The sequence below is a fragment of the Notamacropus eugenii genome, chromosome 1 (assembly GCF_028372415.1).
Source record: "Notamacropus eugenii isolate mMacEug1 chromosome 1, mMacEug1.pri_v2, whole genome shotgun sequence".
Taxonomy (NCBI): domain Eukaryota; kingdom Metazoa; phylum Chordata; class Mammalia; order Diprotodontia; family Macropodidae; genus Notamacropus; species Notamacropus eugenii.
Window position 1 is genome coordinate 661,644,489 of NC_092872.1, and position 12,744 is coordinate 661,657,232.

At 47.2% G+C, this 12,744-nt stretch overlaps 1 protein-coding gene across 4 annotated transcripts in view; it reads right to left on the minus strand.

Moving 5' to 3' along the window:
* The window catches only part of TTC7A (tetratricopeptide repeat domain 7A), a 201,173-nt gene that overhangs the window by 8,333 nt on the left and 180,096 nt on the right, over positions 1–12,744 (minus strand). The window contains exon 20 of one of the 4 annotated variants that reach the window (XM_072635673.1): positions 8,146–8,190. The exons of the other annotated variants lie outside the window; for them this stretch is intronic. Coding sequence (XP_072491774.1) covers positions 8,161–8,190 — 30 coding nt within the window. The 3' untranslated portion in view covers positions 8,146–8,160. Of the gene's footprint in view, positions 1–8,145; positions 8,191–12,744 lie in introns of those variants that run through there. 4 annotated transcript variants of the gene reach the window in all.

The window sequence follows — 12,744 nt, forward strand, 5'->3', positions numbered from 1 at the left end:
AAAACCCATCTAATATCTGCCCCTTCCCAGTGAGTTCTGTTAGATGCTTTCCTCTCCTTAAAGGGGTCCAGTGTGGGCAGGATAGGTGCACTGGGTCTAGGGTGGGGTGGGTGGGTGGGGGAATTCTGAAGATAAAATTCACCTGCCTTCACAGGTCTGCTACTGGAGAAGAGGCCGATCCATTGTCCATTGGGGCTGGTGGTGGGCAGGGCTGAGAGCTGCTGCCTTCCTTGTGTCCCCTACTCTCTTGGTTATTTATAAAAGTTATTTTGGGAATTTTTTCTTCTGAGCTCAAGGCACATTCCTGAAATTCTGTAACACCCTCTCCAGATGGAAAATGGGATCTGCAGGAGACTCAGGACTGGTAAAAGCCTCCTGCTTTGGGACAGAGGAGGGTAGGAGAGGTCTGGGTTAGGAGGTCCTGGTGGGAAAACAGGGGATTTGTGACCCCATGGAAGAGACTTTCTGACCAACCACATCCTACAGAGTTTGGTTTAAACGCCACCTTTCTCAGTTCCACCAGCTCACGCTCCTTAACCTGTCTCCTTAGAGCATCCAGCCTGCCCCACTCAATTCAGCACATAATAATGGGACATAACTCGGAACCCTTCTGCTCCTACTGCTTCACAGAAGCAGATCTTTCCTCATCAACTAAACTGAGCTCCTCGAGGGGAAGGAGCTGTGTGGATTTCTCCTTGGAAAGTCCTCCTGTGGTCAGGCCACAGACAGTGTTTAAGGTGGGAGGGTGTGTAGTGGGTCAGAGCACTTCCTACGGGGTTTAGCACCTTTTGGGGGCACAAATGTTCTACACTCCTGCTAAAGGACACGCCTGATCAGAGACTCCCGGTTATCAGTCCCTTGGCCCCTTCTAATGAGAAAGGCTGTGTTCAAGGCAGCTGATAATATAATGGATAGAGGCCTAGGCCAGGAGTCAGGAAGACCTAAGTTCAAATCTGACCTTAGACCCTTCCTAGCTTTTGTGATCCTGGGCAAGTCACAGAACCTCTGTCTCTGTTTCAAGTGTAACATGGGTATAATAACAGCACCTACCTCAGAGCTGTGAGGATTAAACAAGATGTTCTTAAAAAGCATTTAGCACAGGGCCTGGCACATAGTGGGTTCTATATTAATGCTTGTCATTTAGTCATTTTTCAGTCACGTCTGACTCTTCATGACCCTCTTTGAGGTTTTCTTGGCGAAGATAATGGAGTGGTTTACAATTCCTTCTCTAGCTCATTTTATAGACAAGGAGCTGAGGCAGACAGGCCTAAGTGACTTGCCCAGGGTTGCACAGCTAGGGAATGTCTGAGGCTGGATTTGAACTCAGGTAGTGTTGTCTTCTTGACTGGAGGTTCAACACTCTATACACTGTGTCACCTAGATGCCCATCTGTATAAATGCTTGTTCCCTGTCAAAGAGGACTGGCAACTAAGCCAGGAAAAGCTATTCCCCTAAGCAGACTAGATAAGGCAACCAGTAGAAAAGCTCTCTTCTTTTTAATCTGGCCTCTGCTGGGACGCAGGCTTTTCTTCCTGTCATGGGGATCAAAGGACCGACCAGGTAACCTCTCTTATCATGTGCAGCTTGTAGCAGGGGGCCAGAGCATAGGCTACATTGGAAAGGCTCCAACTGCCCCCAACCCCATGACAAAGTAGTAAATGTCTACTGATTGGCTGATAAATTCCCCAGAACATTCTGGGATGAGGCAAGGACAGGATCTGCAAACCTCTCTACCCTGTCTGCAGGCTTTAAAGTTGCATCCGTGTTTGGGCCACAGTCTGCCCCTTCCACAGCCTTCTGTGAAACGCTCAGCTTTTCCTTAGGAATCCAAGTCAACTAACTAAAGGAGTCAGTACAGACAGGGGCTGCTTCTTGGTCCTGTTACAGCACTTAAGAGCCAGAGGAGACCCTAGCAATCATCTAGCTCAACTTTATCTTGGACAGATGAGACCCCAATGAGGTTAAATAACTTCCCCAAGATGACACACAGGTAGTGAGCAGAAGAGCTGGTGTTTAAACCTAAGACCTTTGGCTCTTAAATAGGCACTATGGTACAGTGGATAGGGAGTTGGCCTTTGAGGCAGGGGAACCTACGTTCAAGCTTAGACGGTGCAAAGTCAGCTCAGAATTCTATGCAACTAAGACCCTACATTGCAAAGAAAATGCCAACCTGCACTGGTAGAGAGATTTTCCTTATCTATGGGTAAAATTCCCTACATCAGTGAAACCACAAGACAGTTCTTATCCTGTTCCAAATTCTCTTTGCTCTGGAGGGTATCCTGTGCAGTTAGCAACTTCTTACCTCAAACTGAGAGAGGAAGTTAGGGAGAGTGGGAATCATTCACCAGGCAGGGATCAGGCATAACTCCAGCAAAAGATGTTTCTACCACTATCTCAGAGTTACAAAAAAAAAGTCTTCTCTTGTCTCCTCCCCTCCTGATCAGAGGGCCTGCCAGTTTGGGGAGGCTGTTCATAGCCACCCTCACCTGCCCTGGGAGAAGGTCCTGTGGAAAGACTTGTGGACTGGGCACCGTAGGAAGGGAAGCTCACTACTTCTCAGAAAGCTCACGACCTACCTCCCATTTCTCCTCCCTCCCACCTTTGCATAGGAGGTACCTTCCACTCCATCACAGGAACCAGGACTCACAAATATAAAACACAAAAAAAGAAAAATACGCAGTAAGCACTAAGAGTCTGACCAAGACAGCGGCACTTGAATAAGTCTTTATGTGACCAAGAAGAGCCAACTGACTAAATCTCTGCCCACAACCTTCTATTTCTAGACCCCTGGGTAAGAATCTATGCTGTGGTCTGCTTTAGGCCCACCTAGATACGAAGCTGAGGTCACTGACTGAGAGGTAAGAGATTTAGATAAGACAAAGGCTTCCCAATCCTGTTTTCAGCAAAGCCAAGTGCTAGGGTCTAGCTAAGAGGGCAGGGTCATTGCTTTCATCAACAGAGAGGACAGTGGAGTCCCTTCCCAATCCTGATTCTCTTTGGAAAAGAGAAGTATGGGGCAGTATGATGCATGCTAGATCTGGTGTCAGAGAACCTGGGTTCAAATTCCAACTGTCACTTACTATCTACACGACCCAGCCTCTCTGGCTTCAGTTTTATCAATTGCAAAATGAGGGGACTGGACCAAAAAAAAAAAAAAGCTTTCCAATTCCTTTTTAAAGCTATGTCTATCTACATGAAATCTGCATCCCTAAGAGCTAAGTAAAGCCAGGCAACCAAAGGAGATGACATTTCATAAGCAGGGCCCTACAATCTATTATTTGGCTCAGTGTGGGGAGGGGGGAGGTGGAGGATACTCTGAGTTTATTTGCTATGGGTAGATGCCAGAGGGCTTTGAATGGGAGATGAATAACATAGAGACCCAGGGCAGGCCCTCTGAAAAATTTCTAATGAAACATTTGTCTTCACCAGCCTCCTACACTTCTCCGTTCCCATCCCCCTTTTTTCTTTTTGCTCTAATGGCAAGGCCTCCTGAACAAAAAAAATCTGCCTTCATTTACATTCAAGTATAAATGACTGATGAGAGGTATCTGAGGGCATGAAAGCCTCGCCTATGTCCCTGAAATTCTACCATGTAGGCAGCCACCTACATGGCCTACGTGGAAGGTTCGACTTAGAGTCAGTTGGATGTAATGATTCAGGGATGGGGGAGGATGGAAGGTAGACAATGAAGATGAGACTAGGGCACATCTTTTATATTGGGCATGTCAAGCACTATTGGGGGTGGAGGTGAGGTCACAAAGACTCACTCTGGAGCTGGGGGGGTAGCATGTGGACCACTTTTCATAGGGCAAGGAGGCCTTGCCCCTGGGCATATCTCTTCTCATTTATAGCTGAGGGCCAGGCACACAGAATGCCCTTGATGGCTGATTAATCTGGAAGATGAAAAGGAGCCAGGCTATATTCTGACTAATCACTAACTCACATTCCTCCTCAAATGCACTCTCCATCTATCCCTACCATTATGGATAGCAGTGTGGTACAGTGGAAGGGGTCCTAGTTCCAGTCAGAGGGCCAAGGGTTTGAAACTGGGATTTACTCATGATCTCCTTGTAGATGACTCCCAGATCTGTGTATCCAAGCCCACTCTCTCCATCTGGGTTCAGTCCTGCATCACAAATGGCCTATTGAACATCTCAAATTCGATTTTTCCCCTCAAGCCTACCCTATGTCTACATTTCCCTGTTGCTGCTGAAGGTACCATCCTTACAGCTCAAAATCTTGGCATTATTTTCAGCTTCTCACTCCACATACCCTACCTATAAATACAATCAGTTGTTGTATCTTGCTATTTCTACCTCCACAAGGTATAGAGCACCAGTGCAGGAGTCAGGAGGACCTGAGTTCAAATCTCACCTTAGACACTTGACACTTACTAGCTGTGTGACCTTGGGCAAGTCACTTAACCCCAACTGCCTCATCCTGGGTCATCTCCAGTCATCCTGATGAATTATCTGGTCACTGGATTCAGATGGCTCTGAAGGAGAAGTGAGGCTGGTGACCTGCACAGCCCTCCCTCACTCAAAACAAAGTCAAGTGCAAGTCATGTCATTATTTCTCTGATGGCATGGTCTTCTTCAGCAACGAAGGACAAAGATACACACACACACTCTTTCTCAGGCATACAACTCTTAGTGAGGGAGATCTGTGTCACAGATTTGGGGTAGGGAAGGGTGAAAGAAGTTCATGTGACCTGTCAGGGAAGAAGTGATTAGAAACTAACTTGGAAACTCACTGGGTCTAACTCTCCTTGGCTTCACTGTCTCACAGGTGACTGGGCCATCTCTATTTCTGTATCCCTCAAAAAGTCTCATACACAGTAGGGGCTCAGTAAATATTTCCTGATTGACTGAAGATAAAAATCAACTTTCAATCCATCCAGTAGTTGGCCCAAACTGGACATATATCTGAATCTGGAGTTGGAAGGTACTCTCTGAGGTGCTCCAGTTCAACTCACCACACTATTCAGGAATAACCAACACAATATCTCTGAAAGTAACTGTCACCCTCTCCTTGATGTCCACTGAATTGTCTTAGGAAGTAATTACCAAGTAATCAGACTAGAAAAACAAATCACTCAATGCAACTGACTTGCCCCAGTGAGGGACCAAAACCAGACAACGGAGACTAGGTCCAACAGTGAGATGCCCCCTTACTTTCTCAGAACATTCATCTGGCAGCACACAGATATGGCCATGGAGGCCATCTCCAATCGTCCTGATCTGTATCTGGCCACTGGACTCAGAAGGCTGTGGGTGAGAAAGGGAGGCGGGTGACCTTGCACAGCCCTCCCTCACTTAAATCCAATTCACCTGCAAGTCATGGCATCATCTTCCTGATGTCAAGGTCCTCTTCAAGAATGAAAGATAAACCACAACCACACACAAGTCTCACAAGTGGAGTGGATGGTCCCCTACACACCAGGAACTGAGGGGTGTCCAGAAAGGCCTCCTGCTACCAAACATGTCTCCACCAGTGTGGTTGGAGTTGGTGAGATTCTACCATCAGACAGTCATTGTGTCAGGGTTTTAAGCTTTGCAGCCTCTAAATGTTCCCTATGAAAATATAAATGCCAACTGGGTGGGCATCAATACCGTAAGGCATTAGCAGCTACCATGGCCTTACTGGACATCATTAGTCCATTGGTTTAGGATTACAGGCTTATAGAGGTTCAGTCAGAAGGAGCCTTGGAGATCATCTATTCTAACCTATCTATCTAATTCTGTCTAACCTTTAGTTAATCAACTTGCCTAAAGTCACACAGGCAAGAAGAATGCCAGGATTTGAACCCAGGTCCCTGACTCCTGAATGCAGCCCTCTTTCCACTATACTATATTGAGATCATGACCACGTAGGAATGGAATACAGAAAAAGCTCTGCTAGTGGTGAGAGGCAAATAGGAGAGAGGCAGGAAGGTGTCAGAAGCAAACCAACAATTTTGCCAATGCCAAAATGTTATTCCTGGCTATCTCTACTCTCTGACCTGGGATACCTGGGAGAGCAGGAACCGTGCCCATGGAGAGTTCAATTAAAGGGCCTGACTCGTGGAGATTATGGGAGGGGCCTGTCAGCAGCTGGCATAGCTTCTGGCTTATGACTCAGGCAGGAACTGTTAAAATCAATTTTTGTTTTTTGCTGTTTATATGATTAGCCAGGAATGACTTCTAGTAATTAAAAATTAATGGACCACAAATGAACCCCAAATTGTATATAATTGTCAGTAATGGAAATTTTTCTTCCTTCTCCCTCATCCATTAGCAAATAAATGCAGGGGTTAAGAAAAAAAGAAATAAAATACAAAGATGGCCACTTCTCAAGGTCTTAATCCTCTACCTATTCAACACATTCAAACGAAAATTCCAAGTAATCTAGCTCTTTCCATATTGAATCACATAATAATTAGGAGTTGATAAAAAAGTGAGGTTACAAATAAAAATCCCCCAAACTCACCCTTTGTTCCATTTCAAAGTCAAATATTTTGGTGTATCTATTATCAGGGTTTTCTGAGCTCCTCTTTTTCTTAGCATGAGGCTGACACAGTCCTCCTGGAACAGCAAGAACCTGGAGCTCCTAAGGTCTAAACCAGCGTTCTTTCCATCTAACTGAACTGTGACAGAATCTCAGACTGAGGAACTGGGGGGGGATCCTCAGGGACTATTATCTGAACAAGAATTGTCTCTAAGCTGTGCCACCCCCGCAGGCGCTATCTGAAGACTTCTGGTGAAAGGCAACCCCCTGCTTCCCAAGGCAGCCCACTCCCCTCAGGGGCAGCTCTCCATTTTAGGAAGGTTTCTCTTCTATCCAAGATTGTATCCGGCCTCTCTTTCCCCCAGGGCTTCAAGTACACTGATTCAATCCCTGTTGCTCAGGACAGCCCTTTATATATCTGAAGATGGCTCTTGTATCTCCACAAATTGTCTCTGCTCTGGGTTAAGCTTCCTTGTTGCTGTGTCTATTTTTCTGCACAGGCAAATATGAAATTGTTCTTGATTTTAGGAGGCTTACGTTCAGCTGTGGGAAAGAATACAACACGGACACAGAGAATTCAACCTAAAACCACCTGGGGTACGAGTAGGATGCGTACACCCTTCATGGATGGAGGGAGGACTCGGCAGCAGTGAGCCTTCAAGTCTGGTTCCACCTATCCCAGACCCTGTGTCTATACACGCTACTCTGTGACCAACATCCCTCATGTTGTCTCTTCTAGTCACTGAACTCTGACCTTGGGGACAATTTCTTTCTATCTCTTTGTGCTTGTCATGTCCTCCCCTAGCCAAGCAAGGGGCTGGGTACCAACAGGCATCCTGGAAAAAGCAGACCAGGAGTTCACCAGCTCTAACTGTGGGAGGCAATCACTTCTGCTTTCTGAGTTCGGGGTGCTTCCTAAAAGGGAGAGCTGCCCCTGAGGGGAGTGGGCTGCCCCTGAGGGGAGTGGGCTGCCTTGGGAAGCAGGGGGTTGCCTTTCACCAAAAGTCTTCAGAAATGGGTATAGGAATATTTGCACTAGCTATGTGACTGGGTAGTTGTGGGGCAAGGGCTCCGGTAAACTGGCAAGTGCTTCATAAACAGGAGCTGTCATCATCCTCATCATCAATGCCCGTCTGCTGAATGGAACGGAACGGAACCGCCTTCCGCTTTCCCGCTGTTCCTCGGTTACCTGCCAACCCGGAGGACTTGAAAACTGTAGGCACACTCTGCTTCTGCTCCAGATGGCTCCATTCGAGGGGAAAAGGGGGGGCGTTTACAAGAAAAGCAAACCCAACAGCTCTGGGCATCTCTTGATGCTGCCCCTTTAGGGCAGCCACTGTTCTAGGTGGCGAAGGGTGGGGAGAGGGCTAAGCTGGGGACCTTGCTTTCTCCCAAGCCTGGCTCAAGCATCACCCTCTCCACGAGGCCTTGCTAGGCCCCGCCAATTTTTTGTACTCACTAAATGTTTTGTATAACCAGAGTGACTCCAAAGTCTCAGTGCAATTTAAACCTTATTTAAATAAGCATTTATCATGCATCTATAATGTGCTGGGCACGGTGCTAACATGCTGATGGCATTATGCCCATTTGGAGTATGCAGAAACTGAGCTTCAGAGGTGGAGCAAACTGCTCAAGGGCACACAACTGGCCCTCCTCCCGTCTTGCACGGCACAGTCAGACACAGCGCCAGGAACATCCTAGGCCCTTTAAAAAATAGCTAACATTTATATGGTGTATTAAGGTTTGCAAAACACTGCAAATATTATCTCATTTGATTCTCAAAATAATGGGAGGTCGCTGCTACTATGATCCCATGTTTTACAGATAGGTAAACTGGGGCACACAAAGGTTAAGTGATTTGCCCAGGGACACACAGCAAGTAAGAATCTGAAGCTAGATTTGAACTCAGGTCTTTTCGACTCAAGTCCAGCACTCCATCCACTTCTTTACGCCATTACTTTAATTATTGTTTGTTGACTAACTATTGATTTTCTGGGCCTCAGTTTCATTTGTATTGTGGAGGTGGGGGGGTCCCAGACATGTAACTTCATTGGGACAGGAGCTCCCAGGAGGGAAATCCCTATGAATACAGATCAACAATGGCTCTATTGCTAGTGACTCATTCAAGGTCACACAGTCAATATAGGGCAAAGGCAAGACTTCCTGACTTAAAGGTAAAATGGGGAGAATTATACCCATAGTCTTTGAGTCAGGAAGGCCTGAGGAGGTCAAACTCTACCTCTTAACACTTAGTAGCAGGGGAACTGTGGGCAAATCATCACAGCAGATTCCTTAAGCAACAGCAGTTTCTACTCAAGCGTAGCTCTATTGGTGGAGTTTCTCACACTGACAAAGCCACAGCTGCTCCTCTGGGTAATACTCACAATATTGACCTCACTGGGTTGTGAGCATCAAGTGAGTCACATGTCAGGCACTGTGCTAACAGCATTATGCCCATTCTGCAGATGAAAAACTGAGGCTCAGATCACATAGTTGGGCTCCCCCTCTCTTCCCCCAGTACCTGAGACAAAACTCCTATTTTCTTCTAGGGCTGGTCTCAGACAGTCATCAAAGGAAGGCTCTTCTTCCCTGGGCATCCCTGCTCTGGAATCAGCAGGAGACCCAGCTGCTGGGGGCTCATACCGCAGTAACAGGCAACAAAAGCTGGGGGTTTGAGCTGGGGATGCAGGGTCACCTGAATCCCTTACAAAGTCCCGGGGCCACACAACCGAGCCTGCCTGTCAGCTGCAGGGATGGGCCAAAGGAGGGCTTTGTGTTTTCATGATCCACTGAGAAGGCCTGCCCCGTGCTGGGAACTGAGATGGAACAAATGAGTGGGAATATTCATTACCACATCCTCACCAGAGAAGGATGCAGGCTTCCAATTCCTCCAGGGGATCTGGAGAGAAAAGGGAGCTGGGAACACTCCGGAAATTACATCCTGGGTAATTAAATCACTTGCATCTCCCCAGGACAATTCTGTCTGTCTGTTCTTTTGCTCTGGGGGTTTAAGGGGTAGTGAGGGGGAAGATCAATTCTGAAGAAGGGCGATTGGAGCCTGGACATCCCTCATCTGGAAAGGACATCTTCATGGCTGTCATCCTGACAAGTGCCCTAAAGCCAAGGGGTGGGAAAGAAGGTGGGGGAGGGAAGAAGAGGAGTGAAAGGGGATGGGCTGGATTTGAGAAGGTCTATTGCTTTCCACTGGGAATGAAAGCAAAAAGACACCTACACCCCTCTACGTATGAAGCTCCCACCCTGACAAAGCACATCGAGTGCCCTTGTACCCAGCACTTAAGGCAGACGCTCTGAATCATACCCACTTTAAGGTACACATTTGTGAGACAACTCGCTGTGGTCAGGGGTCACTGTATGACCCTGTCTTTGGTCCTGTACAAGTATGAGAGCCACAACCTCAGACTGATGAATACCAGCAGTGAAGCAGCCCCTGGTGCACTGGGGAGAACATGGGATTGGAGTTAAACAGGCCTGGATTCAAATCCTGCCATGGACGCTTACTAGTTGTGTGACCAGGAACAAGTCACATAGACTCTGTAAAACTCAGTTTGTTCATTTGCAAAATGGAGATAATCCTGCCAGTAATACCTGCTATGAGCCTGTTTTGAGGTCCTAATGAGATTATGTAAAGCACTTTGCAAGCTTGAGGCCACTGGCCTGGTGGTTATGGGTAGCAGAAAAACCTGGCTGCAGTTCAGCCTCCAGTGGGCACTGGCTGTGCAGCCCTGGGACCATGGGCCAAGCCTTCAGGGCCCCCAGGCAATGCTTTAAGAGTGGGAGCCAACCTGCACCCAGAGAAGGGGCTCTTCACTGAGAGTTCCTCAGATCCCTGAGGTCGAAGTCTGGTCCAACATATATTACATGCATGTATACACTAATGTAGATGTCATATATGTGTGTTTATATGTAGACAGACATGATTATCATTACTATCATTACCCATAATCAACACGCAGTATTAAGTGGCACTAAGTTTTCTCTACCATTTTTCCCAGCTGCTGTTGAACCTCAGTGTGTCAAAGCCAGGTGAGTAAAGAGGCGCAGAAGAAATATCTTCAGAAAGGCCTGCAAGTTTGTTTAAATATCCCACTGAAACAGGAATGGAGGCTAACAGTGCCCCTCCCAGCTCTGCTCTCCCTTTTCCTCCTCTGCCCAAGGTTTCCGTGTCACACAAATGATAATGCTCTCTGCTTCTTGCAACTACTCTCCTTTCTTTGGAGAGAGATAAGCTTCCTGGCAGGAGCCCTGGGAGGGAGCATGGACACCGCAGCCTTGGGAAAAAGAAGGCTCATTCTCTGGGGCTTGGAGAGCCCGTTTGGAGTCCTAGGAAAATGAGTATCAGGCCCAACTTCCTCATTTTACAGATGAGGCCCAGAGGTGACAGATTTCAAATCTAGGCGCATGGAATTCCAGTCTTCCCTCTTAATAACCTCTTTCTGTTACAGCCGCCGTCCTTGATCGTCATTTTGGGGCATCAAGAGAATCCTACCTTCCTGGGCAATGAGCGTAGGGGAGGTTCCTCAGTCCAGCCACTTGTGCCTGACAATAACCGCATTTGAACACACTTTAAGGATTTCTTTTCTCACAACCTAGTAATGAAATTATGATCATGCCTATTTCAAAAATGAAGAAACTGAGGCTCAGAAGGTGCAGTCCCCCTGCCTGGAAGGCTGTCTCCTCCTCACCTGCCTCCTGACTTCCCCACTTTGTGCTTTTCCCAATTCCTCTTCACGTTAGTGCCTTCCAACAGTGGCTCACACATTGCCTTCCCCATTAAAGTGTGAGTTCCTTGAGAGAAGGGGCTGTCTTTTTCCTTTCTTTGTATCCTCAGAGCTCAGCACAGTGCCTGACACATAGCAGAAGTTCCTATTTGGCTGACTGACCAGTGACCTGTCCAGTCTTAAAGTTCACCCCTCTGACCCCATGGCCTGTCACTTGAGCCTTCTCCCTCAACATGTAGGACTCTTTCCACCCTATCATGCTCTATAAATGAATTTCCAAGTGATGCTTGGCAGGCGAGTGGGTTTTTCTGGCTGATTAGATGAAAGGGCTGAACCACAGCAACCAGAGAATGTCAAGTCCTGCTCCCATTATTAGATTTGGAGTTTTCACTTAGACATAAAAAGCCTCTCCCTTTTCCATAGTTTACAGTCTCCTCCAGATAATTCAGTTGTAATTGAGTTCAACTTCGGAAGGAACATGAGGGGATCAATACTTTGTGGCATAAACCCTTGCAAGGAATTGAATTAGAAGCATCCAGGGCACTTCTGTGAAGGAAGGCAGGCAGGCTGGGCCAATGGGGAAGGGGGGTCAAGAGGAGAGAGGGAGAAGTTACTATGTGAAGGAATTTGCCACCATGGAACATGAGGCAGCTAAGGCTGCTAACATGACCTTCTCCCCTCAGATCTTCTGATCCAGCCACACAAACTCCCTGAGTTTCCCCCAATGGGGCCTGGGGCAACTCTTGGGCCCACAGGGACTCCTGCAGTTACATTCAAGGGGACAGAGAATGCTTGGATGCTCCAAAGGAGCCAGACTGGGCTCTTCCTCGGAGAGAGGCCCAATATAGGGGTAGCTGACTGAAGCTGGGTCAAAGAAAGGTGGCAAAGGACAGAACATGATCCTGAGCTTTTATTCCTTTTAAAAATGATGCCACCTTGGTTCTCTCTGGGAAGCAATCATCTCTCTTCCACCCAAAGATCATGGCTCACTTACCCCTAAATCCAGGCAGCCATCTCCCACCTAAGAAGATGCTGCTTGTCCCCATTCCCTGTTGAGAATGATTTCATCCAAGTTTTCGCCTACTGCCAACCCAAAGTGAGAGACACCAGAAAACTAAACCAGTTGCCCTCATAAGCCACCTCACTTTAGATTAGGTCTAATCATGTCCATCCTTCCTGGAGACTTAGAAAATGATGCAAACACAGGGAATATTATTCTCATTTTCTTTTTCTGTCACCAGCATGGGTGATAACAAGACTGCCTCTGTATTATGCTTGGAATCACAGCTTTCTGCTTTTATGGAGAGGACTGCTGGAAAAGGACCTCGTCCCACCCAGCACATGATGAGCTGTGTCCTCAGGGGAGGTGGCAGAGATCTTATAGAGGGGGCACAAACTCCCTATTCTTTACCGAGAGTGAACATGGCTTAGGCACTGAGGGTCTTAACAAGGCTAACCACAAAGAACAAGCGGAGCAGTGGGACAGCTCTGCGCCAAGGACCAAGAGGAAAAGACATTT